Below are 24,357 nucleotides of genomic sequence, written 5' to 3'. Positions count from 1 at the left end.
AGTTACCTTGTTTTCTGTATTTTGTTAAAAAAATTACAAGGTTACCGAGTTGAACGGTGGTAGTTGGAAATGAACATTAGTAGTCGTAAACCCGAAAATGTGTCGGCTCTGCAGCAATGGTTACAAAATAAAGGAAAATAGATCATTTAATATACAATATTTGAGCTTTATTGGATGAGTAGTATATGTGTTTCGAATTTCGACAATAGCTCCAAGGTAAAGCTGGAAAAGTATATAAATTGATGATGGAATTACTACATAGGGTTATCGAATATGGAACCCCAAGGCACAAAAAGAAGAAGAAGCAAGCATTTTACAGTGATGAAAATGGCAGGGATTACACGGAACAGGGATCTTTAAAATTTATATAATTGAAATTGAATCTGAACCAGGCATAATAAAAAATTGATTAGAAGTTCTGAATTTTCATTTGAAAACGAATCTTTAGATTCAATGATTTGTAAACTGAACAACTTCAAAGAAAACTGAAAGTACCGTAACATAAAAAAAAATAGTTAGGAGCAATGAGAACACTAGAAGGATCATAGCGGTCATTTTGATCGTATATACTCTTTGAGTGAAGCTAAGTCCTAAAATTATACCAAACTCAACTTTCGTAACCAGCTTACTGACTCCTACTTTTGAATAACAATGCATTAAAATTTTATAGCACAACCTAGAGCAGCCATTATCGGTCAAAATGATCGTTTATTGGAGATTTCAGTGTATTACTTGGATTTATCTATTGCTTATCTTTATTTTAATCAAGAACACGCATTGACACTTTTTTTGTTTTTGTATTTTAAAACTTAGAAAATCCCCCCTCCTACTCACTGTTGCTCTCTAACTTTCCGTAATTTTTCACGGAGTTGTAAGCTGTTTCCATTCTGCTATGCGTTAAAACAATCTGCTCAGTTACAACAAGTGATCGTATTTACTAGAATATTGATATTCAATGATGTTTAAATTAGCAATAGCATTCGAATAAGTAATGCATCATATAAAAGAAAATATTTATATTTTGTGTGAAACTGCTGACCATTATATTTCAATAAAATGCTGAGTCTGCAAACCAAAATAATAAAAGCATATTATTCCATTCAATCAATCGCTGAAAGTAAATTTAGTATGAGACCTTTTATGTGGCAAGACATTTAGTATGAGGCAAACATATATTGTAGATTTTATAGTTAACTTATAATTTTAATGATTATGCTTTTATTAATTTTAAAAAAATTCCAATGCAATTCCGTATTTATAATTTTAAATTAATTTAACTATCGTGTTAATTTAGTTAAAATAGTTTTCTGTATTGGATATTTGAGTTTGCAAATTCTTATCCTAAGCGAACACCTCTCTTTAGCGAACTTATTTCTCTGTTCTGAAAGCGTTTAATATGCAAACATCAAAATTCCGCGCATGAGTAAGATGTGTCTAACCAATACAAATTATTCCATTTTGAATATTAAGAAACTGATAGAATACATGAATTTCCAATGTTACTATTATTTTTTTAATGTTTTTCGGTAAATCATAAATCTGAATCCAGTTGTGTCGAGTTTAAATAAGTGTTATCCAATACTTGATACTCAGTAAATTTGTCCGGATACCCAGTACCAGGTCGTGAAATTCTTTTGCTGGGTCCGGATAATAAGTGGATAATGGGAATTTGATCGGGTAGGCTGGTTCCCCCAGTACTTCCCTAATTTTTGGTTATCTGCTTATTAATTTGAAATAAAATAATTCAAAAAAGACTTCTATTGTGATTTTAAGCTTGTCTTAGATAATTAGTATTGAATCATTTAATGGAAATTTTTATTCAATTCTATTCTTAAAACAAACATTTTAAATTTCAAAGAGTTCAAAAATAGGATCATTTTTCAGGATTCATAAGAAAACCAGCAAAATTGTCTGGGAGAGATTTGACTATCGATGAAGAGATTTTTGAATAAAAGTCCTCTCGATAAACAACTTTTAGTGAAAATGGCTCTTTAAAAGAGGTTCCATGGCTTAATCCTTATTGCCTCAGGTACACTTCGTGAACAAAAGGTTCTCTTTTTGGAAGTTAACCAACACTTGTCACATTATGAATGACGTTAGCGATTTTACAGTTAATCCATCATCTCATGGTTAGGAATATAGATCGTTTGTTATCAGCATATGCTAGACGCTTCTCTTCTATCGTATTGGGATTAAAATTTTATTAAACTACTTCCCAGAAAGCATGTAACTTTACCACAACATTGTGTCGGAATTTTTATTTTTATTGGCACGATGATGTTAGTACTAAAAAACCTTTTTCTCAATAAAGCAAAAATATTGCAGTTTCAAACATTTCATTCTAAAAGGATTTAAAATTATTTTTTTAAAGCTTTTTGTAAAAAGTATTGTCACTTAGGTTTAAAATGACGTGTTTGCTGACGTCACACTAGCGATAGGATCAAATTACATAGTCAAATTAAAATTTCATGACAAGGTGTATTTTAGCTGAGCATGCAAGACGCTTAAATAAACCTTATAATGACCTAGATTTAAGATTATGTTAAAATTGAGACTAGCTTTATTATAGGATTTTTTCACGCCTTTAAACCTCAAGTCAACATCGATTTAAGGTTTTTATGCAGAAGGTTGTTTTCCAAGGTTTTGGATCAGGGTAATGTGCGTAGAATAGAGCAGATTGTCGCAGATCTCGTTTAGAAGGTTTACACGTAAACCGCATGATAAACCTTTTTGGTTTACATAATAACCAAAACCTTAACCTTTTTTGTTGAATGAAAATAAACCTTATTTTGCTATCTGGGCTTAAATTGTCCGGTGTATCAGATACTAAGCACTTTAAAACTGTACAGAATCCTTTTCTTAGAGTGAATAACAATTTCAGAGAAAAAATACAGCTTGACAAAAAAGAATACGTTTAGTAATATATACTATTTTATTTGTCAGAATCATTTACGTTTACATTAAATTTGCTTTTCTCAGGAAGAATAGAATTTAACTGAAGGGCATTTTCGCAATAGGTAACATTTAATTTGTTAGAAATACTTATGCTTACGCTAAACTACAATTTTCTAAATACAGTTGAGCTTAAAGAATAGGAATAGCTTTTTTGAAGTATTCATTTTTACACTAAATTAGCATTTTCTTAGAAATAATTAAATTTAACTCAATAGCCCTAAAGATTTTTTTTTTAGTAATAGTAATCTTTCTATTTGTTAGAATCATTTCTGTGTGTAATAAATGCATTCGTAATTGAGATTACATATCTTAAATTTTCTTAAACATATGAGTTTTTCTTGCACATATTAGGTTTGAAAAGTTGGTCTCTCATATTTTTTGAATTGTTTTTTGTTTTGTTTCTTGATGCTGTAACTTTTAATAATTAATTAACATTTTAAAACTTGGAAATATTGATGTTTATAAATTTTATTAATACTTGAAAAATCAAACTTTAGTATTAAAAACCCAAATTTATTTATTTATACACCTAAGAGAAACAATTTATGTCAGTTCCTGGAACCAGTCTTTCAGAAAATGCACAAATATTTACCAATAATGCGACAAAGCTAGTTTTTTATTATTTCTTTTATTTTTTTATTTTAAGAAGTTAGTAAATAGTTTCAGAAAAGAATTTTAAAAAGTAAATAACTTGCAAGTCGTTTAAGCATTTAAGCTAAAAAATAATTTTTGAAGAAAACTTCAGAAATTGATGTTAAGTGGATCTTTAAAGAATTACTTTAAAAATAGATTTAGCATAGCGTTTATACACTTTTACGGAAGTTTTATTCCGCAACATTAAGTAAGGCATATTTCGTTGTTATACAAAATATTTATCGTGTACTTACTTAGGAATAATTTATTTCATTTGAAAGCCGTCTTTTAAAGGAATTCAGAAAAATAATCGAAAGAAAACATATTTCCAGAGGGTTCCGAAAATTGCCCAAGAATTGAATTTTCAGTTATAGAAAAACAGAAAGATGTATAAAAGTATAGTTTGATGTATTTTTCCAAAGAATCTAGGTTTTTTATCATCAAATTCTTATGTTAGTTATTAACTAGGTAAAAATTTAGGCCATCAACTGATGACGTGCTGACTAGAAAAAACTATTAAAAAAAAAAAGAATGTGTCGCGCTGTTAAGGCTAATTAAAAATAATTAGAAATAAAGTCAAATAATTTACATAGTGTAGAGTTTTGCAAATTAATTATACCCGTAAATATGAAGTTTAAAAAATCTAAAAAGAGAAACTGATTTTATGGGCGCAATGTTTATTTCAGAGCAAAAAAAACTGTAAGTTCATTTAATAATATAATATTACGCTATTTGAATAAATAAGTTTGATAGTATTTCAGAAACAAATAGAATTCTAAAATCATGACGTCCATATTTATGAACTACATTTATTTTAAATATTAAAAAAGTAGGAAAATGAATCCGAATGTTTTATCTCTGTCCTGAAATTCTATTCTTAACCTGTGAAGTGCATAATATTTCTGGAATAATCTTCTGAAAAGGTAACAGTACACCTTGTCATTCGAAATCGGCAATTCTTCATGGAATTCAAGATAATATATCGTTTAAACATCTCTGTAGGACTTTTCTGTATAAAGTTTAAACAATAAATTATGAGAAATATGACGGATTGTACTCAGATTCTCTTAAAATTGATGGGAATTTCAATTTTCTTTCCTCTTTTCCTCCTATGATGAAACTTTAGTAATCCATCATTTCTCCTTCAACTAACTCAGCACTAGAAGATATCTGTTCTATAAGATTGCATTAAGATGTTCTGAGCTGTATAACGGTGATCCGGTAGACATCTTTTGATAGGGATTTAAGGTTCCTTTAGAGCATGCTTAGTACACTATTGAAACTGGGACGGATTACTTCCTTTTCTAGCACAAAAATCGAAAACATGTGTGACATATATTTAAAAATTCAAAGCACAAAGCTTTTTAACATTTGATTTCATTTCATTTTTATATGGAGATTTGAAGATAGAGATGTGATTTGAATTCTGAAATAAAATAATTCGATTTCTTTCAGTTAAAACACAAAATTTAGTTTCAAACTGTTAGAAATTTCTCGGAAAAATGGCTAAATTACAACTTTTTAATTGTTATTTTACCGTATTCAAACAAATCAGTCTAATAACCATAAATAAGATTGTAAGGAAACTATTAACATGGAGAAAAATCCTTAGTTCCTTGCAACTAAGTAAATATTATAGCCGAGAGATCTAATCTTATGACCAACAGATCAGGGGTTCGAGTCCTAACTTCCTCCATTCCCTTTAACACACATGGAGAATTTCCAGTGACCTGCACTCTCCAATGCCCATTATCTAACGAGAAGCCCAACTCCTATGTCCAGTTAAATTTCATTTTTTTACAGTTTTGAAACCATGGTAGCTGTAAATGGTTAAAAACCGTATAGTTTTGCATTCGTGATTTTATAACCTAACTAGTGAAACCATGGTAGCTGTAAACGGTTTCAAAACCGCAAAGGTGAAAAATCTTCTTTACCGTAAACTTTACGGTTAGTCGGATGAATTGTTATTTTACCATAATCTCAGAATAAAAATTCCAACAGTACAATGAATATTTATACTAATCAAATTTCAGTAATTTGAAGCGTCATGTGAAATTTTTTAAACTTCTGATTTTAGACATTCAAAACACATGAATAATGTTTATGATTTTAAAAATTCAAAACACGTGAATAATCATTGGCACAATTCAATATTTTTTAACGTATTTGATATCTTAAATTAATCTGAACAGTGAATTGATTTATACATCTAAATACTTTAATATTTTAGATAATAAATTTTTTCCAAATACATTCAAAATTTAAATTAATATTTAACATTTATTTGGTTATAAATAGTAAAGAAGCCATTGCTTACAGCAAACTGTAACGGGAGGTTATTAGAAATATGTATGAAAAGAAGATTTATATATTATCGATTTGGTAATTTTAACAAAAGTCTCTAATTCCAGTTTTAGTCCAGCCAAGTTAGACTTTTGGGTAGAAGTAATTTTCAGAGATCCGGAAATTAATTTCTCTCACTTTAAGCATTTCAATAATAATATTTTTTCCCCAATGCCCAATAATGACCTAGGTCATACAGGCACCTGAAGGGCAGATTTGTTGGCCCCTCTTTCGGGGGCATCATATTAGGTGGGCCAACGTTGCACTCACAGAAAGGACAGATAGTACAGAAAAGGAAAGAACATCCATGCCTTGTCCGGGATTCGAACCCAGAGCCTTTCTGATGCAAGGGCAGTTCCCTAATCCTTACACAGGCCATTTAGCTTTCAATAATAATACTTAATATTTGCTTTTCGATATCGATAGAGACCTTTGAGCACACAAAATGCAAAAAGAATTGTAATTTTTCATTGAAAGGAATCTTCAAATGTTAAACTTAAATTCACGGTTTGCTCAGAATCTGTTGGGAATTATGAATAAACAGTATGTTTTTAAATATACTGTAATTCTCTGTTCTCGAGTTTTATTTAGAACTAGCAATTTAATATTTTTTAAATCTTTATCATAATTTTTTTTAACATCAGGCGAATTAGATTTAAAGAAAAAAAGAGGTTTAGATTTTTTGAAGTTGCAATGAAAGTGTATTTTTTTATTTTGTTGCTGAAGGAGCCCATTGACTAGTCAAGGGCTCTAGGTTGTACTCTTAAAAACAAATTAAATTTTTTGTACTTTCAAAAAAAATCGTAAAGCAAAAAAAAAAGAAACATCTAATAAATCAAACAACTCACCCTATTTCCTTTATGTTCACTTAAAACAAGTGAAAACTATCTTCTTTTTTTGTGATAAGAGCGTCGAGTATTAATTATAAATACTTCCGAAGTAATACACTTAAGAGAGATCTCCTCAGGTCATAAAATAATAGATATCTGAAAAATATTTGTTTTTTATTTTGTAATTCAAAATCGATCGATAAACGTCAGCTTCAATGATTCTACACCCAAAACAATTATCTCGATCACACATTAATCTCTGGTTATGTTTTCTCAAAGGATACCTTTTGAAGATTATTATTAAGCCTTGAAGTTTCATAAGAATAACTGGAGTTAATTCCTGTATTGGAATTTTTCTTGTTAAAAAATATCGAACGATTGGTAACTTCTGATAATATCGATTATTTTCGAAATTTGGCTTTTAAGATGATTTATAATTCTCTATGATTTCAAAGATTTTTGATAACAAAATAGAATACTGTTTTGTTTACAGATGGTTGTTTTCATATTGATTAAAATTGTATTAAGAGGGATTTTAAAGTGTTATGAGAATGTTCAAGAATCTGCCAAAAAATAATAATAATAATACAAACATTCATTTCAAAGATGTATACAAATAGGCTTAAAATATTGAAATATTTATTTTTAGGATGAATTAAGAATAAAGTGAAATATTTAAATTTGTTTCACTTTCTCCTCAATGTTAGATAGAATTAACAATAAAACATGGCTTTATAATATGCGATACAATTTGGATAAATGTATTAAAATTTGGTAATATTATCATGATAGATTAGAGCATAGCATAAAAACCACGTAATCGAGGAAATGAACTTTTCAGTACAGTACGATTATTTAACCAGATTTTTTTTCTCTCCATTTAAAAAACAGAAAAATTTGAGAAAATACCTACATGACTTGTAAATAAATTGCTACAAAATTTTATAAATTGATTTTTTAAAGATCTATATAGGTTTAAAAAACTATTGCTGCATTTCTTAAAGCAAAAGATAACTAAATTTCTCATTTTATGTTCTGCATATATTCTGATCTATCGTTTTATATTTGAAAAACCATGAATCAAACTCCAATAATGCACAGTATTTTAACTACACTACATTGTAAAGAGTGTGCCAAAATAACTCAGAAACACCTAATAGTCTAAAACCTTTGTATTAAAAATTAAAACAGCACTTACTCTTGATAGAGCAAAATATCTCAAAAGCGATATGGAGGAAGAGATATTTTCGCTGGTTGAAAGCGGAATTCGAACCATGCATCCCCTAATTTGTAGTACGAGGAAAATTTGGAAATGTTTCCGTTCATACATAACGGTTTGATAGATATTTTGGTTTAATAAATTATAGTTCTTATTACCCCACCTATAGTTAAAATAAAAACGGAAAAGTGAATTTAATCAAATAATTGGTTTCTAAAACATGTTTATGGTATCATTATAAAATTACCAAATTCTATATGAGACTAAATATGCGACTTTTTAAAATTCGATTTCTCAGGAACTATTTAACCTATTTCATTCACAATTTGAATTTTTATACGCAAAATTACATTGTTTAAAATTATGTACAAATTATATACCTTGCAATTCAAAATTGTTTCCACTATTATTTAATAAAATAATAATAAAAAAAAATAGATGTTTACAACGAAAAAAAAATTGCACTGAATCTTCTCTGGATAAACGAAATTTTAAAATTGCGTGCAAAAAATTTTCAGTTCGCTTTAAAAGTTCTCAAAATATGTCGAAATATGCGAAAAATTAAATTAACATTAAGGGATCCAAACTTTGGATCGCTCTCCTGACCAAACTACGGGGTCCATATTTTCCAGATTGCATCTGATTTTATAATTATGATTATTATATATATGACTATTTCGTATCTGATTTTATAACTTAAAATATCGTTTGTACTAATTAATTAACATATTTAAAGGTCACTCCTTCAAATCAATAAAATTGAGTCCTTAAACGCGAAGATGTGTTCATTTTTTTTTTTGTCGCAATGTACATCCAACTGCAGAATGAATTAGGAAGCTTTATATAGTTGCCGCCGTAGAGATTAATCATGAAAATTTCTTCATTCGCTTAAAAAATTTTTAAGTTGTAACGAAATAAGCAAAAAATGAAATTAAAATTGAAGCCCGGTGGCTGAGTGGTAGCGCTTCGCGCTCTCGTGCCACAGGTCCTGGGTTCGAACCTCGGGCCGGACAAAGTTGACTTAGCCTTTCATCCCTTCAGTGGGTCGATGAATGAGTACCAAGCATGCTTGGGAACTAAACACTAGGGGATTCGCGTTCGGCTGACCACCTAACCGGAACATCTGCTCCTGCACCCCAGAGCCCAAGGTCAAGAAAACTGAGATGGGCTCAGTAGGCCTCTATGGGCTGTCGCGCCACTGAGCTTAGTTTAGTTAGAAATTAAAATTACCGACTAAGTTATTTAAACCATATTTGCCATATTGCTGTTTAGAATTGATACTGGAATTTCGTAAATTATGATGTGACATTAAGGTAGACACTGTATAACGCTTCGTAACTCTCCTTGGAACGGGAATTACTCGATGAATCCAGAATTCCCGTGTTCGAATCCTGCCGGCCGCCAATGGACATCTCTTTCACAGTTCTCCCTCCTCTACACTTTTGAGACTATGCATTTTGCTCAAAAATGAGTGCTTGCTGTTTCAATTTTGAATGAATGAGGTTTTCAAATTTAATTATTATTTTTCCGGAACTATTTTGACATTTTTTTGGTCTTTCTCACAGTGAATTGCAAACTATGATTGTCCAGCAGTGGACTGATCGTTAAGACACGGTTCCCAGCAGATCACCGAAGTCAAGCATCACTGAATACGGTCATTGTGAGGGTGGGTGACCACTTGGATCAGTCTGCGTAGGTACCGAGTGTGTGCGGTATTGGTCCTCGTTAAACTGTGCTACCGTAAAGTGCTCGACTTCGCGCGCAGGTAGTCAGACTACCGAAGCGGGGGTGCCATCCCCTCCGCAGAGGATCAAAATTGTGATGGCATGTCTTCGGATCATCCTCCGGGATGTTTCCCAGAAAGTCGCCAATAGCCCAATGTGCAGCTCTAGTGCGACGTAAATTAACAACAACAACAACAGCAAACTATAATTAACTATTTCTCTTAGATATTTAATAAATTACTCATTAGCATTTTATTGATTCAGAAATTTAAAATATTAAAATCGAAGTTACTTGTTGATTCACGCTATATTTTCTCTTTACTTTTCCCTGCATAATCAGTAAAAGTTACTTATCTTTACTGGTCATGCATTATTTGTTCAAGAATCAGGTTTCTAATTCTTGCAGAAAATTAAATATGAATGTATCTTTTCCGTGATGTACTTTTTATATATTTTGATAATGTATTATTATAATAGTGTATCTAATTATTCCGTTATTTTGAAATCCGATATGAATGTATCTATTCCGTGATGTGCTTTTTATATATTTTGATAATGTATTATTATAATAGTGTATCTAATTATTCCGTTATTTTGAAATCCAATATGAATGTATCTATTCCGTGATGTTCTTTTTATATATTTTGATAATGTATTATTACAATAGTGTATCGAATTATTCCGTTGTTTTGAAATCCGATATGAATGTATATCTCTTCCGTGATGTGCTTTTTATATATTTTGATAATGTATCATCATAATAGTGTATCTAATTATTCCGTTGTTTTGAAATTCAATGAGTCAATCCAATAGTATCAAGTTCAAAAGGAAATTTTGCCCTGAGACTGAGTTTTCCTTGATTTACTTTTAGGCTTTAAACTTTGGAAAAAATAGGCTTCAGAAAGAAGAGAGGAAAAAATAAACTTCTGAAAGAAGGAAATTGATATGCAAACTAAGTGAAGATATGTTCATTTTGGGACTTATTAATTTCTTCATAAAAACCCATCTTCACTACCTTTTTTCATTGTAATAAAGTGTTGTAGATTATCAAGATTATTTTTGTAGATTTTTAAACTTTTTATGTACTGATTTTAATAACTTTTAAGATTTTTTTTCCTTCCATTTGTCAAAAAAGTTGTGGTATAAGAGATAATTGAAAAAAATAAGTATTTCTCTTAGGATAGGAATTTAAAAGTTTATATTAGAGAATAGCTTTTAATCTCTTCTGTATAAAACGTATGTAAATTATTGTATAAAACAGCTATCAGCAATTTTGAGGGGAAATAATTATATAAATTATTGTCATTTGAGTTCAGAAGCATTAAAATTGTTTTTATTATCTGAAAATCTATTAAATATCACAAGCAAAGTAGCTTGTCTAATAAATCTGTTTCTTAGATACGATTATATCAAAAAATGTTTTTGAACATATTTAAATATATTTTTAGGAATTATATTAATGATATATTTATCATTCCTATGGAAAATTTTTTAAAGGTATATAAACAGAGGTTACTTTGTTTTGAGCATTTGTTGTAGATAAAAATTCATTTGAATAACTGAATATCACGCAATAAAAATTTTATTTACTTTTAATTAATAACATTTAAATCCAAGATACTGAAGCGGTAAGATAACACTTGATTAAAAAAACTACATTCGCTTCAAAAATATACAGATTTGATAGACAGTCAAAATGTTTGATGCGCTCAAAAATAAGTACCCACTTTTAAGACTTGCCAGACGTGAATGAGTAGAAGCAAAATCTATTTAAAATTTTAGGAAAAGTTCGGAATTTGTATATGGTTGAAGCGAATGATTTTTTTAAAATATTTAATGCAAGAGAATATCTTTAACTGAATAGTAAGACCTGAGAAACTTTCGGGGAACTTAATTGAAATATAAATTTATGAGAAGAAAATATGAAAAACAAGTTTATTTCTCAAGGATTAGGAAAAAAACAAATAATACTTTACTATATAATGAGCACTGAAAATATTCTTTTGAATATTTAGGAGTTCTTCTTTCAAATTATGTAATAGAATAAAAACCTATTTTACTAATTTCCCCTCATTCCCCCAAAAATCTCTTTCACTTTTGACAATATTCTGCTTTAAAAACAAGGAAAAAAAACTTTTTTTTATAATTTAGAAGCTTAATATTTTGTTTTGTATCATGTAAAGCCGTAAGAAACAATGTATTCTATTTATTAGCATATAAATGCATTATAAATTGAAGCGTAATTACACGTCGTGTCATGTAAGTTTTATTTGAGGCCACTGAATCTAATCTAAGTAAGGCTAATGAATTCACAAGAAGCTTTCTATTATCTTGCATTCAGGACAAAAGCGATATAGAGTCATGAATGAGGTATTTATTTAGTAACTAGAATTAATTTCTCGAAAAGGAAGACGTAATTAAGCTTCATACGCGTGAGGAAGGAAATCATATATCCATTTGGTATGAAAAGGATAGCTTTAAATGCGGCAAATTGTAATTTTGTACTAGACGCATTTTACAAAGTGCAAATACATAAGAGAATTTTGACATGAAAAATAAATATCCTTACTTCAAAAGTCGTGTGGGCGTTAATGGTTTCCTTTCTTAAATTTAGATTCTTCATGTTTACTTTGTAGAGTAGGATGTTCAGCTACATTGTTAGAAATCTAAAATTACGGTGAAATAACCAACAATACACAGTAAAAAAACTCATTAAATCTTTAACCAGTATTTGGTGCAAAGCTTCTAATTATCACAAAGTTTATTTTAAAAAAAAATAATTTTATTTTAGTTAAACCATGAATTATGAAGTATGATCGAGAAATATTTCCATGGTGCAACTAACTGCACCAAAATTTGGTAAAAGACACAATAGTTTGACAGTGACTGTAAACTGAACGATATCTGTTTATGACACCATGTTTTTTCTGCAACTTGGTCTTGGTGTCTTAGGACGACTAATGCATATTGTTTCAAGTATCAACTTATTTAGGTCGGTAAATGTTTCATTTTCATAAATTAGAGTTAATTTCTTTTATGTTCCCGTTTTTAATTAGGTTGATCCATAAAATGGTTAGAAGTATGTCATGAAATAACCTACTTACGGTAAATAGTTTCGTTGCGGTAAATAGCAGCAACCTTGTCATGAATTTGAACGCTTTAAAAATACCTAATAATGGTGCAACCATCCTCAGCTTTCATAAAAGAAAAGGAAAGTAGGCGTTTTGTTTCTCAATAAAAAGTAGCACCTTTTTTTGGTGCCACCATCTACTGATATTTTGAGCTGGGGAAAATATCGAAATATGGTAAAATTGAGCTCATTTTATGTAGCCAGTGAATGAATATCAATTTTTGGTGCAACGTAGTTCAGAATTTTTAACAGTGTAGTCAATCCACCCAATTAATCGTGAACTTCACTGTAAAGAGCATTTTAAAATTTTATGTTTTTGAAACCGCTTACAACTAATATGTTAAAAAAGCATGAATGGAAAATTATATATTTTTTTAACCATTTGCAATAAGCATGGTTTCAAAACCATTAAAAATTAAAAGGACATTGGAACTAGGATTTTCGTTAAGTAATGAGCATTGGATTTAAGAAGTAATTGAGTTTTTCCAAATGAATCGTGGAATGTAGTTTAATTAGTTAATCTGGTTTTTGCACCTATCGTAAGTGATCGGAAGTACTCGACTTTTTTTGTGTTTAGCTGATTCATGATGGTTCCAGTGTTGGTTTACAAGGTCGAAAATCGGGAATTACACAGGAAAGGAAAAATATTGTGGTGTCAATGATTGGACTCGAAATCTTGATCTGCCGGTCATGAATACCCAGTTCAGGAAATTAAGTCGTGATACTCAGCAACAAGAAACTAAGTGGCTTCATTAGGTTGGGCAAGTTAATGCGATAAAATTCTGATTGTTTATCCGTAATAGATGAAAGGTTAATAATTGGTTATTCTCATCGTTAACAGTTTGAATACCATCTTAATTATGGTTATTTGACTGTGTCCTTTGAATATGGTAAAATAACAATTTAATAAACAGTTATTTAATCATTTTTCACGAAATTACTAACAGTGTATATAGTATTTGAAACAATGTATGTTCATTTGAACAGTTATATAAGAACGTAATAAAAAGAAATATATTTAGTGCTAACGAGGCAGCAGTATTTCATTTTTGGTTATTGATTCTTATTTTTTTAATCACTTTTTTCACATAATTATTTACTTTGCAAAGCATATCAATTATTCTTATTAAAATGAGTAAAACGGATTTTCGTTTTTTTCTATGATTCCAATACATTTTATTTCCATTCATTATAAGGTTTTAAAAAGAAGAGGTTTTGCGTCATTCTTCCTTTTTGCCATGAACACAATTTTTTTTAATTTGATTAGTTAGTAAGTTAAATGTATTTATATGAATAGATTTTTTTTAATTTTGGCCTAGAATTTTTTTTGTCTCTCCTTTTATCTCGGATTTGATATTTTTCCACGAATCTACCTGTTCAATTTTATTTGCTTCATAACTTGAATACATAAATGTCATTCGATTTGAAATTGGTTTCAGGATTAAGTGACCAGAGGAGAAAACTTACAAACCTTTAAAATAAGCACTTTTTTTATTCAAATAGAATTATAACTAATAGTTATCATTACTTTGTTTCCTGAAAAGAAACATTCCGAATTGTTAATCAAAAGTGACATGAGCGATCAAAATTATGCTAGTTCACTGAAAAAAATTAGAGGATATAAAAACATCACTAACATAAAAGGCTTTCTCTTAAAAGTAATACTCAAATATTGAAAAGTAATGCACAGATATTAGAATCAGAAGTAAATCTCTTGAAGTATATTATGTTAAAAATCCATCCTATTCTTTACGCTTATATGTTTTCGATTGACTACGCAACATCTTATAAGAATATTTACTATAGAGTGATTTACAAAAAAAAAGAAAAGAAATAAAGCTGATTTTTTTATTATTGTTATTACATTGAAGGGTAATATTACATGTGCCAACCTCAAATAAATTCAATACTTATCTTCTTTCTTTCCGGATCTCAAGTATTGAAAACTTTGGAATATATTATTGATTTTTTTTGACATAGCATTTCTTCTATAAAGCATATTTTAAATAAAAAGGGGTCTGCTCGAGGTTATCTATCTAATAAAAATACCCAAAAGCTGTTTTAAAATAAAAAATATATTTTATTTAAGAGGTATTTCTAGGGTTTTAACAAATGTTTCACATTTATTTTTAAATCAATTATTATTGCGGATTGGGAAGTTAAATCAGATTTGAATGCAAAAATAAGTAATGAAATTAATTGTTTGCCTGATTATTTTAAAGTTATTAAATTATGAAATGTATATCGATGAAAGAAAGTATAAAAACATTTTGAGAACGATAACCAGTCTCTATTCATTTTACACTCAAGCATTAAATTTTTGCGTCGCAATAAAATTCATAATGGTGCTAAGCTGCTGTACAAGTTAGAAATTTCTCAAAATTACAATTAAAAAACTATTTATATAACTGTTATTTTCTAATATTGAAGAAAAAAGCAGTCAAATAATCATAAATAAGATAGTATTCAAATTGTTCACTATGAGAAATACCATTTATTAATTGATTTCACTTAATACGCTTAATAACAGAAATTTTTCGCACCAGCTAGGTCCATTTAATGAATCCCCACTTCGTTCCTTGACACTGGATATAAAATATAGTCGAGAAGGATATTATGTGACATTCTCTGCAACTGATAAAGAGTTTCCAGTATCCTGCACCCCCAATTTGTATCCTTGGACTATTAGATTACGATACATAGATGGCATACATAGATGGCAGCACCGTAAAGCTATAGAGCTTAACACTAAAGTACTTAAACTTAAAGTGCATTTCTTATCTCTAAAGATAGGTGAGACAGCCAGATAAACTAATTATACTACATTTCATGGTTTATTTGATAAAACACAAATCAACTCCTACCTAACAAAAAGCCAAGCTCCAATGCCAATTAAAAATTCCTTTTGAAAGTCTTGAAATCATGCTAATTGTAAATGGCCTCAAAACCGTATAGTTTTTTATTCGTGGTATTTTAACAATACTAGTTGTTAACGGTTTCAACTCTATAAAAGTATTGTTTGTAACTCTTTGGCCACGACTATATTCCCGATAGATGTCTTTTCGGGGCCTTTCGATTTTTTTAAAATGTATTATTAAGTAAAAAGAAACAAGAGAAAAACGAGGGAAATTAAGAAAAATCAATAAGTTTTAATTATTGCGCATAACCTCCAAGCATATCGAATCCATAAAATAAGTTCAAAATGTAGAGGGAACATGGAAAATTTCAGAATAATGAAAAAAGAATGGAAGAAATTTCTTTTTTTAAAAATAAATTATTTTTCTTCTATTCTATTAAGAATAAAATAGAAGTATATTAAGAAAAAAAAAGAATATAAGGAATATGTAGTAATTTTTATTTATCCAAAACACAAATCGACAAACTCATTAAAAATTTGATAAAAAAATAACGGATACCTAACTAAAGCAATTGAATTCTATATAAAATCATTGACTTAATTGTATGTTATTATAAATACATTTACTACATTCTTTGTTAGTTTGTATAAATTTTACATGCGCAAATCCATTACAGGCAAATCCGCTGATAAAATTCATATCTCTTTCTCTCTTTTCATTCTTAAATAAAGGTTAATTTCCTAAATCATTAAAATTGTCTAATTAAATGTCAATATTATTAATCTTAAAAATTTCTTTAAAGTATCCAGTATAATATTACTGTGAGCATATATGTTTTCGAGCCAATCTTTGGTAACTAAAAAATCAAACGTGCTTCAGTACTACGGTAAGAACGTACTATGAAACAACATTCCTCTATTTGCGCCTTTACCTAAATTTGTGCTTCTGTTTTCCTATTTTGTAATCTGACAATCTTATTACTAAAATATTTTAAATCATTCTTGAAAATTTTCCCGTTGATGTAAATTCATTTGAATTGAATATTCGCTGCATGGATTGCGTTTTATGTTTTGTTCTGTTTTTTATTTACATTTTATTTTCTGTTTTTTATGTGATACTTATCACTTAATGTGTTCTATTCTATTTTCATTTCAAAAAAAATTTTGAGTGCTCCTCACACTATTGTATTAATATATTTTTCTTTGACTGTATTGATACAATATTGGAAAGTATTCCTTTTTGCAGATAAAATCGTGTGAGCTGATGATGAGGTTATACTTTTCTTCCCGGATTATTTTATTATTTTTTTGAAATAATTTTCCTTTTTTTTTCCTTATTCTGTATTTTTTAAAATATTTTCTCTACGTTTTGAAACATGGGAAATTTCGCCATATTCCAGTAGTTTTAAATTTAATAACGAAGATATAGATCTGCTATATTCATAAATGAAGACATAGATCTTTAATTGCAAATTTGTCATTCCGACAGCTTTTCTTGTAAATAAGTTTTGCTTTAAAGTTATGAACATTTAGGGTCCTTTACCTGATCTGAATGGACTTTGAAAATAAAATTAAAAGACATTCGCTGCTTATTGAAAATTAATTATTGCCAAAATTCAATGAGCGCAGAAAAGGGTTAAATATACGAATAATTTATTCAAGTTATAAAACATTTATTAATTTTTCATCAGCGGAATCAATGATATTAGAAGGAAATCCGCAATCTAAAACGATTCCTTTATGGTAACGGAGTTTATTGTTGGTGTTAATTTTGGAGATTTTTAACAAATATAATTCAGAGAAAAGTTAAATGTCGTTGTTGGATTTATGTATCTCAACTCCCAACTCAACATCACTGATTTTATACTAGGATGTTATTATTGTTATTCCATAATAAAAAGCCACTGTTGAATTTATTTATGACAAACCCTTAAATAGAGCTGAATTCTATTTATTAGATCCTGATTTAAAAGCAGGAATAGTTCCGATACTGGAATATCACTGAATTTCTGCTTAAATTAATTTACTATTCGGTTTCATCAATTTTGCGATTATTCAGCTTCGATTTGTTACAATGTATGCTTCAAAATTGAATTTTAATACTGTATAAAGTCTGATGTTAGGTTTTAAAGTTTAGTTAACAAAGAATGCTTTTCATAATGTTGGAATGATTATAAATTCAGCAGCATTTATAAATACGTAATTTATGCTTTCTGACGTATTGGAAAATCCAATGATTATAATATCTTTAAATTATGGAATTCTTATTATTCAAAAATTGATAAAAAATGTAAGTAAATCCAATATAAAAAATGATAATTGGGTAAAATGCAATTAATCATATGCATTTTCTTGCTTTTATTTAGTTTTGCTTAAACATAAGGGTTGTACCTAAGGTGTTTATTCAGTAGTTCTTATAGTGTTCCGGCTCATCCAACGTGGATGAACCCACTATTGTGAAAATTTTAAAAGATAAAAATAATCTGATATTATCATTAATAGATTCATTTTAATTTTTTTTATATAGGTGACAATTGCAATAATATTTTCAGTAATTTTATTCGCTTAAGTAGAAAATTATTTAATTCTATTTTTAAAATTACTATATTTTCAATTCTATACAAAATCAAAATTTCAGAATCCATTAACACCGCATTGTAATATAATTATTAAGTATAAAGCACACAGCATGTTAATAAAGGGAGATTTTTAATGATTATTGCATTCTGAAATTGAAAAAAGGCTTAAAACAGTTGTAGAAAAATTTTAGTTTCTTTAGATTTCGGTATGATGTATAATTCGGTATAATTTTTTACTACTATATTCTATTGAAAAAGTGAAAAACAATAATAGTTTTATTTTAGATATATAGCCCACCTTCAGTTATTTGAAATTTATTCAAATTATTTTATTTTCCCTTAATATAATATAATCACATAAGTAAAATTTTTTTAATACATAAACTGTGAGACAAGATTAATTAGTTAAATTCATTAAGAACAAGTTATCTAATCTAAATGATCTTCCATTACCTTTGATTTTACCTTTAAATGTTACTACTGCATGATATAATTATTTTTTAAATATTATTATTATTGTACTGAAATAGTATTATTATTACAATGAAATATTAATATAATTATACCATTATACTGATATATTATTAATATGCTGAAAAAATATTATTATATTCTACTAAAATAATAATATTATTATATTGAAATATTTTTAAAAATGTAACCCTTACTGGTCAGGAATTCAAACTAGCAAATTGCAATTATTAATGCATTAAAAGAATTTGATCCATGCTCGTGTTGCTCCCCTAACCCACGTTTGCTGCGCCATCATTTTATTTCTTGAAAAAGATAGTTGCATTAAAACTAAATATAATTAATGCATTCTAAAATTTTTAATTGTTTCAATAAAGAATTGGTACCACAAGTTTAGTTTAGAAAAATATTTTTGCATTATTTTCATTGTAACTTCATCAAAAGTCTTATCCCCCCTCCTATTTTCTAGATAAGTTTTGGTTTCAATAAAAAAAAATCATTAAGTATTTTTCACCCCGTATACCGATAGTCTGAAAATATTTTTCAGTATTACTTTTGAATTTGAAATAGTTATTTCGTATTTATTATTTTAATTGCAGAATTTTTACTTAAAACTTTTAATTGAAAAGAATAGGTTATTAAAAAAGGAAGTGTATTTTTCATTGACTTTTCATTAAACGATGGTTAAATATCTTTATTATTTAACGTTGCATTGATATTTAATTTTATTCTCCTATTTTTAATGTAATAAAAGGAGGTGACGCATTGTTAAACTAGTAACTGCTGAATTGGTCGAAAGCAACAGTTTGAGAAGTAACATTTTGGCTTTTGCTGAAAATAATTTTACAGTCACTTGTGTTTTCAAAGGTGGCTAACAAAACAGGTGCTTACACTAAGAGGAATAAAAATTTTTCGACTGGTAATAAATACGTACATGTATTCTTTATATTAAAAATACATTCTGGCATGTAAAAATTTCATTCGGTTCATTTTAAAAACTGACATGCACGGCAGGTCATTTAAAATTTGTTATATTCTTCAAACCTTGTTATTCTTATAATTCTGAAAATTTCTTTCCATGTTTCATAGTATTGTAATTTCAAAAAATTAGAAAACTTACCTAATACAGTAAGTCGAGCTACAGAGCGAATAGGTTTTTCGTTTTTGCCCGGCCCAACCTAAAAAGATAACAATATTATTTACAAATGAGAAGGGAATAAATAAATGGATAAAAGAGACACAAAATGAGATATTATGATTTAATTCTTACAAATACATGAGCGCCACTTATGAAAAACCTTCAAGCATTTGAAAGGAATACATTTAGATAGTTGTACTTTGCCGTGGTATCAAAAAGTAAATATAAAGGACAAAAAAAAATTTAAAATTGAATAAATTCAAAATTGAAAATTCAATAATTTTCGCATGATAAGGTACTTATATTTTTTTTCAAAAATAAGTTTTGTTTTATCAGTTTTTCTTTTTTTTTTAAATTCCTTTTTAGCATTCATAGCATTAGAATTAGGAAAAAAATACCACATGAAGCCACTTTTCTCAAACTTAATCGTGAAGAACTACTGTTTTCAATGAGACGGTAGCATAGGTATGTGAAAAACGTTGCCATGCTAGTGTTAACCAACAAAAAACATTACTATTAAGGATTACAAGACTAGTACCAGATTGATTGCGGGGTAAACTTCGAAGGTGTTTCTGATGACAAAATTGTACCGATTCACATCTCCCAGTCAAAGAAATAGATTTTGATGTCTTTAATCTACTATCATGAGATTTTGACAACGTCTTTGTTTCCTTATTATATAGAAATTAAACTATGGAATTTCAGACGTACATTGTTCTAATATAGTTTTTGAGACTAAAAAATGCTTATTAAGGTCTGCAATTTTAAAACACTCGATAAGAGAGAGGTTTTTTAAGTAGTGAATATTATTTTTTTATTATGATAAAATTAATTATCACATTTTAAGAGGTTAATTTATTTTATTATTCTAAAAGACAGATTCACTAGCTGATTATGTTAAGTAGAGACAATAATTTTTGTTTTAGGTTTCTTTTCAAGAAAATGTAAATTAATAAAATCTGAGAATTATCTATTAAAATTATCAAAAAAGGGTCTATATTGAGTTTAGCATTCAATCGACAAATTTACAAGAAATTATTTTCTCTATTTTAAATATTTACACATTAACTTCCGTTTCCTGCTTAATAGGATAATTTTTATTGCTAAAGTAATTCAATTATTGTATAAATTAGAATGCTTTTGTGATATAGCAAATACAGTGCTCTAAAAATGCTAACTTATAGAATTTATTTAAAAAAAAATTCAATAATTGTGTCTCAAAACATTAACGCTCTTTTCGCAAGAATTAATTCAACCGATAATCAAATAAAAAGTTTCAGTTTTTCTTTCATTTATGATTCGTTAAACTTGCGTGTAAAAATGTATTTCTTGCAAAACAAAGACCAAACGTAATTTAAGAACGTTTAAAAAGCACAAAACTATTCCTTTTCATAGTTATAGAATTTATTTATTTCATTTTTAAACACACTAAATATTATCTAGCCTTATTTTTATAGAATATTTAAAAAGTACCATTTCAATGTCTAAATACTTAATTAGTGTCGTCATTCATAAAAAAAATAAATTTATTTAATTTATAAAAAAATGTTTATTTTCCAAAACAAAATTAGTTTAGCCTCAGTCCTTAGTATTTTTTTACGAACGAAATGACAATAATTTAGTTTCTATGTTTAGAAAATAATTAGCTCCACTGCCTCATTTATTTGCTTCTATGTCGAGTCCTAAAATGCACGGAATTCCGATGGAAGGAAAAAGGATAACTCTTAAAAAATTTCACATATCTAGCAAAGTAAATATGCTTTGAGCATTTACTTTCTCTCTCTCAAAATTTCAGATAAATCAACTGCGACAAATAATTAAACATTCATTTATATGCAGATACAGTGACTTTTAGTTTCAAAAATCGTGACACGTATACTTTTAGGAAAACTAACCACTCATGAATGATTCTCTTAAGAAGAAAAGCTGTTGAGAATTAATTAAAATCGGATTCGACTGGTTGGCGCTTCACAGTCCCCATATCTCAAGAGGCCATTTGTTCTTTTCTCAATTCCAATTCTTTGGAAAACAACAAGCATCGTAATGAATTGTTTATTTCAAAGTTTTATCTTTTCTCCTTTTATAACATGTATTCTATTAATTTGAAGCAAAGTCTAGAACTATTTTAGAATTACCATCACTGTGATGTGGGAAATGAATAAAAGAATCTTTTTATGTTCAACATTTGTGAGATGTTGTTAGCTATTATGGTGCTTTAATTAAATGTGTTTATCAATAGCATTAAGAGTACTTTTATGCTAGTTTAATAAAATAGATTGTTAATATATTTACCGTTGCAACTGTCTTGTGCTATTTTTTCTATTATTGAAGAAAAGAAATATCGTTTTCTTTCTTATTCTATGAAAATTTAATTAATAAATGTAACTATTTCTCTCAGTCTTATTCTATGCTACAGCCTAATATAACCTTTACGAATTGCTTATTGATCTTAGATTTCTTTTATTACATTTATTAAAATATTAACTTTTTAACGCATAATACATTATATTACTATAGCCTTTTTGCACATTATGGATGTATTTGGTACCTTTCTAAAAATACTTAATGCCTTTATCTAGGATACAGATTCTGTTTTCACAAAATTCTTTCAACCTCAGAGTCCAAAAAACTTGACTACACAAAACATAGTAAGTAGACAAAACGAAAAAGAAATAGTTTCTAAGGAACTGGAATATTATTATTATCATAATATTGTTTCAATATACGCTACTTTCAAAGCGAAAAATATAGAGTCAAATATATTCTCCTCTTTCATACTTAGTCACGAAAAAAAGTCAAGGGTCTTGCTTTGTTTAGTAAATCTTCCTCAATATTTAAAAAGAAAAGAACTTTAATATTTGGTTTTAAAATATTTGAGATCATACTTAATAAGAATTATTAACATCAAATTAGTTTTGGTTTTATTTTCTTAATTTTTGATTAAATAAAAAACTTAAAATATGTATGAAGGAACATAATATACACTATCAGGAGGAAAGTGACGGGACAACTGTAAAGTTTGGTGGAGGAAGATTGATGGTATGGGCCTGTTTCTCCTGGTATGGGGCTGGCCCACTGGTGAAGGTAGATGGTATAATAAATGCCATTGAATACGGCTATATTCTCGATAATCATGCCCTTCCTACCTTGTGGACAACGTACGGTATGGTTGATTGCTTGTATCAAGACGACAAAATCCCATGACGCAAGGAGGACTCTTGATTGGTATGTGAACAACAGCGTTAAACGCATGGAGTGGCGGTGCAGATCCCTGATCTTAACCCAATTGAACATCTCTGGGACGAATTGGACCGTCGGTTGAGGGCCTGCACCCCACTCCCCAAAAGCAAGCATGAACAATGGAACTTCCTGTTAAACATTTGGAAGGAAATTCCTCTTGCCACTATGGTTAATTTAGTGCAAAGCATGATCAGAAAAGTTGCAGCTGTGATCGCAGCCAAAGGAGGCCCTACCTCCTGCTAATTTTAATAAATATGGGTTTATGTCGTTATAGTGTCGTGTCCCGTCACTTTCTTCCAAATAGTGTAGTTGAAATAGGGAAAGTATCATGTTAGTTTTAAAAGCCCAAAACTATTAGAAATTTCTCAGAAAAAATGGTTAAATAACTTTTTATTGGATGGTTATTTTAACATATTTAATGAAAACAGTCAAGAAACCATAAATAAAATGGTAAACGAACTGTCAAGTTTGAGAGAAACTGTTTAATAGCTGCTTTCACCTAATATGGTTAAACAACCAGAATTTTATCGCACCAACTAGAACCACCTAATAAAACTACTTACTTCTTTGCAACTGCATACGTATCATAGCCGAGTGGGCTTATCTGCCACTTTCATGACCGACGGAACTGGAGTTCGAGTTCTAGTATTGATACCACAATATTTCCTCCATCCCCTTCAACGCATGAAGAGTTTCCAGTGTCCGGCACTCTCCAATGCCAATTACCTTACGAAAAGCCAAGCTCCTATGGTTAGTTAAATAATATATATATATATTTTTTACGTTTTTGAAAAATGCTAGTTGTTTATGGCTGAAAAACCGTATAGATTTATATTCATAACCATACTTTTTGAAAATAGTTTCAAAAGCCATAACGGAAAAAAATGTTCTTTACCGTAATTTTTACGGTTAATCGGATGGACAGACATCTACCAATTATTTTACCATAATTTCAGAATAAAAATTTTAACAGTTAAATACTTATTTAAATTCTCTGGTAGCTAAGGCTAATGTTTTATGTTTTTTGTGTAAAATTCTATCATGAAACTCATTAAATTTTTTTTACAAACTGTATATAATGATAGTTTAAACTTACTTGACACTGAAATTCTGCTTCGTCCTCTAACCGGGCATCATGAACTAACAAAGTGTAGGCTGATTTTGAATGATCTACTCTCATTTCATATCTTTCATATCCGGGTATCTCAGGATCGTATCCTAAAAAAGTAAGTAATTCT

General features: G+C 28.7%; 1 protein-coding gene across 1 annotated transcript in view; it reads right to left on the bottom strand.

The window, feature by feature from the left end:
• The window catches only part of LOC107452704 (nephrin-like), a 422,126-nt gene that overhangs the window by 209,540 nt on the left and 188,229 nt on the right, over positions 1-24,357 (bottom strand). Inside the window, exons 3-4 of the mRNA XM_071188109.1 lie at positions 24,216-24,337; positions 19,862-19,919 (exon numbers count right to left, since the gene is read on the bottom strand). Coding sequence (XP_071044210.1) covers positions 19,862-19,919; positions 24,216-24,337 — 180 coding nt within the window. The remainder of the gene's footprint in view (positions 1-19,861; positions 19,920-24,215; positions 24,338-24,357) is intronic.

The sequence above is a fragment of the Parasteatoda tepidariorum genome, chromosome X2 (genome assembly GCF_043381705.1).
Source record: "Parasteatoda tepidariorum isolate YZ-2023 chromosome X2, CAS_Ptep_4.0, whole genome shotgun sequence".
Lineage (NCBI taxonomy): Eukaryota > Metazoa > Arthropoda > Arachnida > Araneae > Theridiidae > Parasteatoda > Parasteatoda tepidariorum.
The sequence above is the reverse complement of the archived record's forward strand: the minus strand, read 5'-3'. Positions and strand labels throughout refer to the sequence as shown.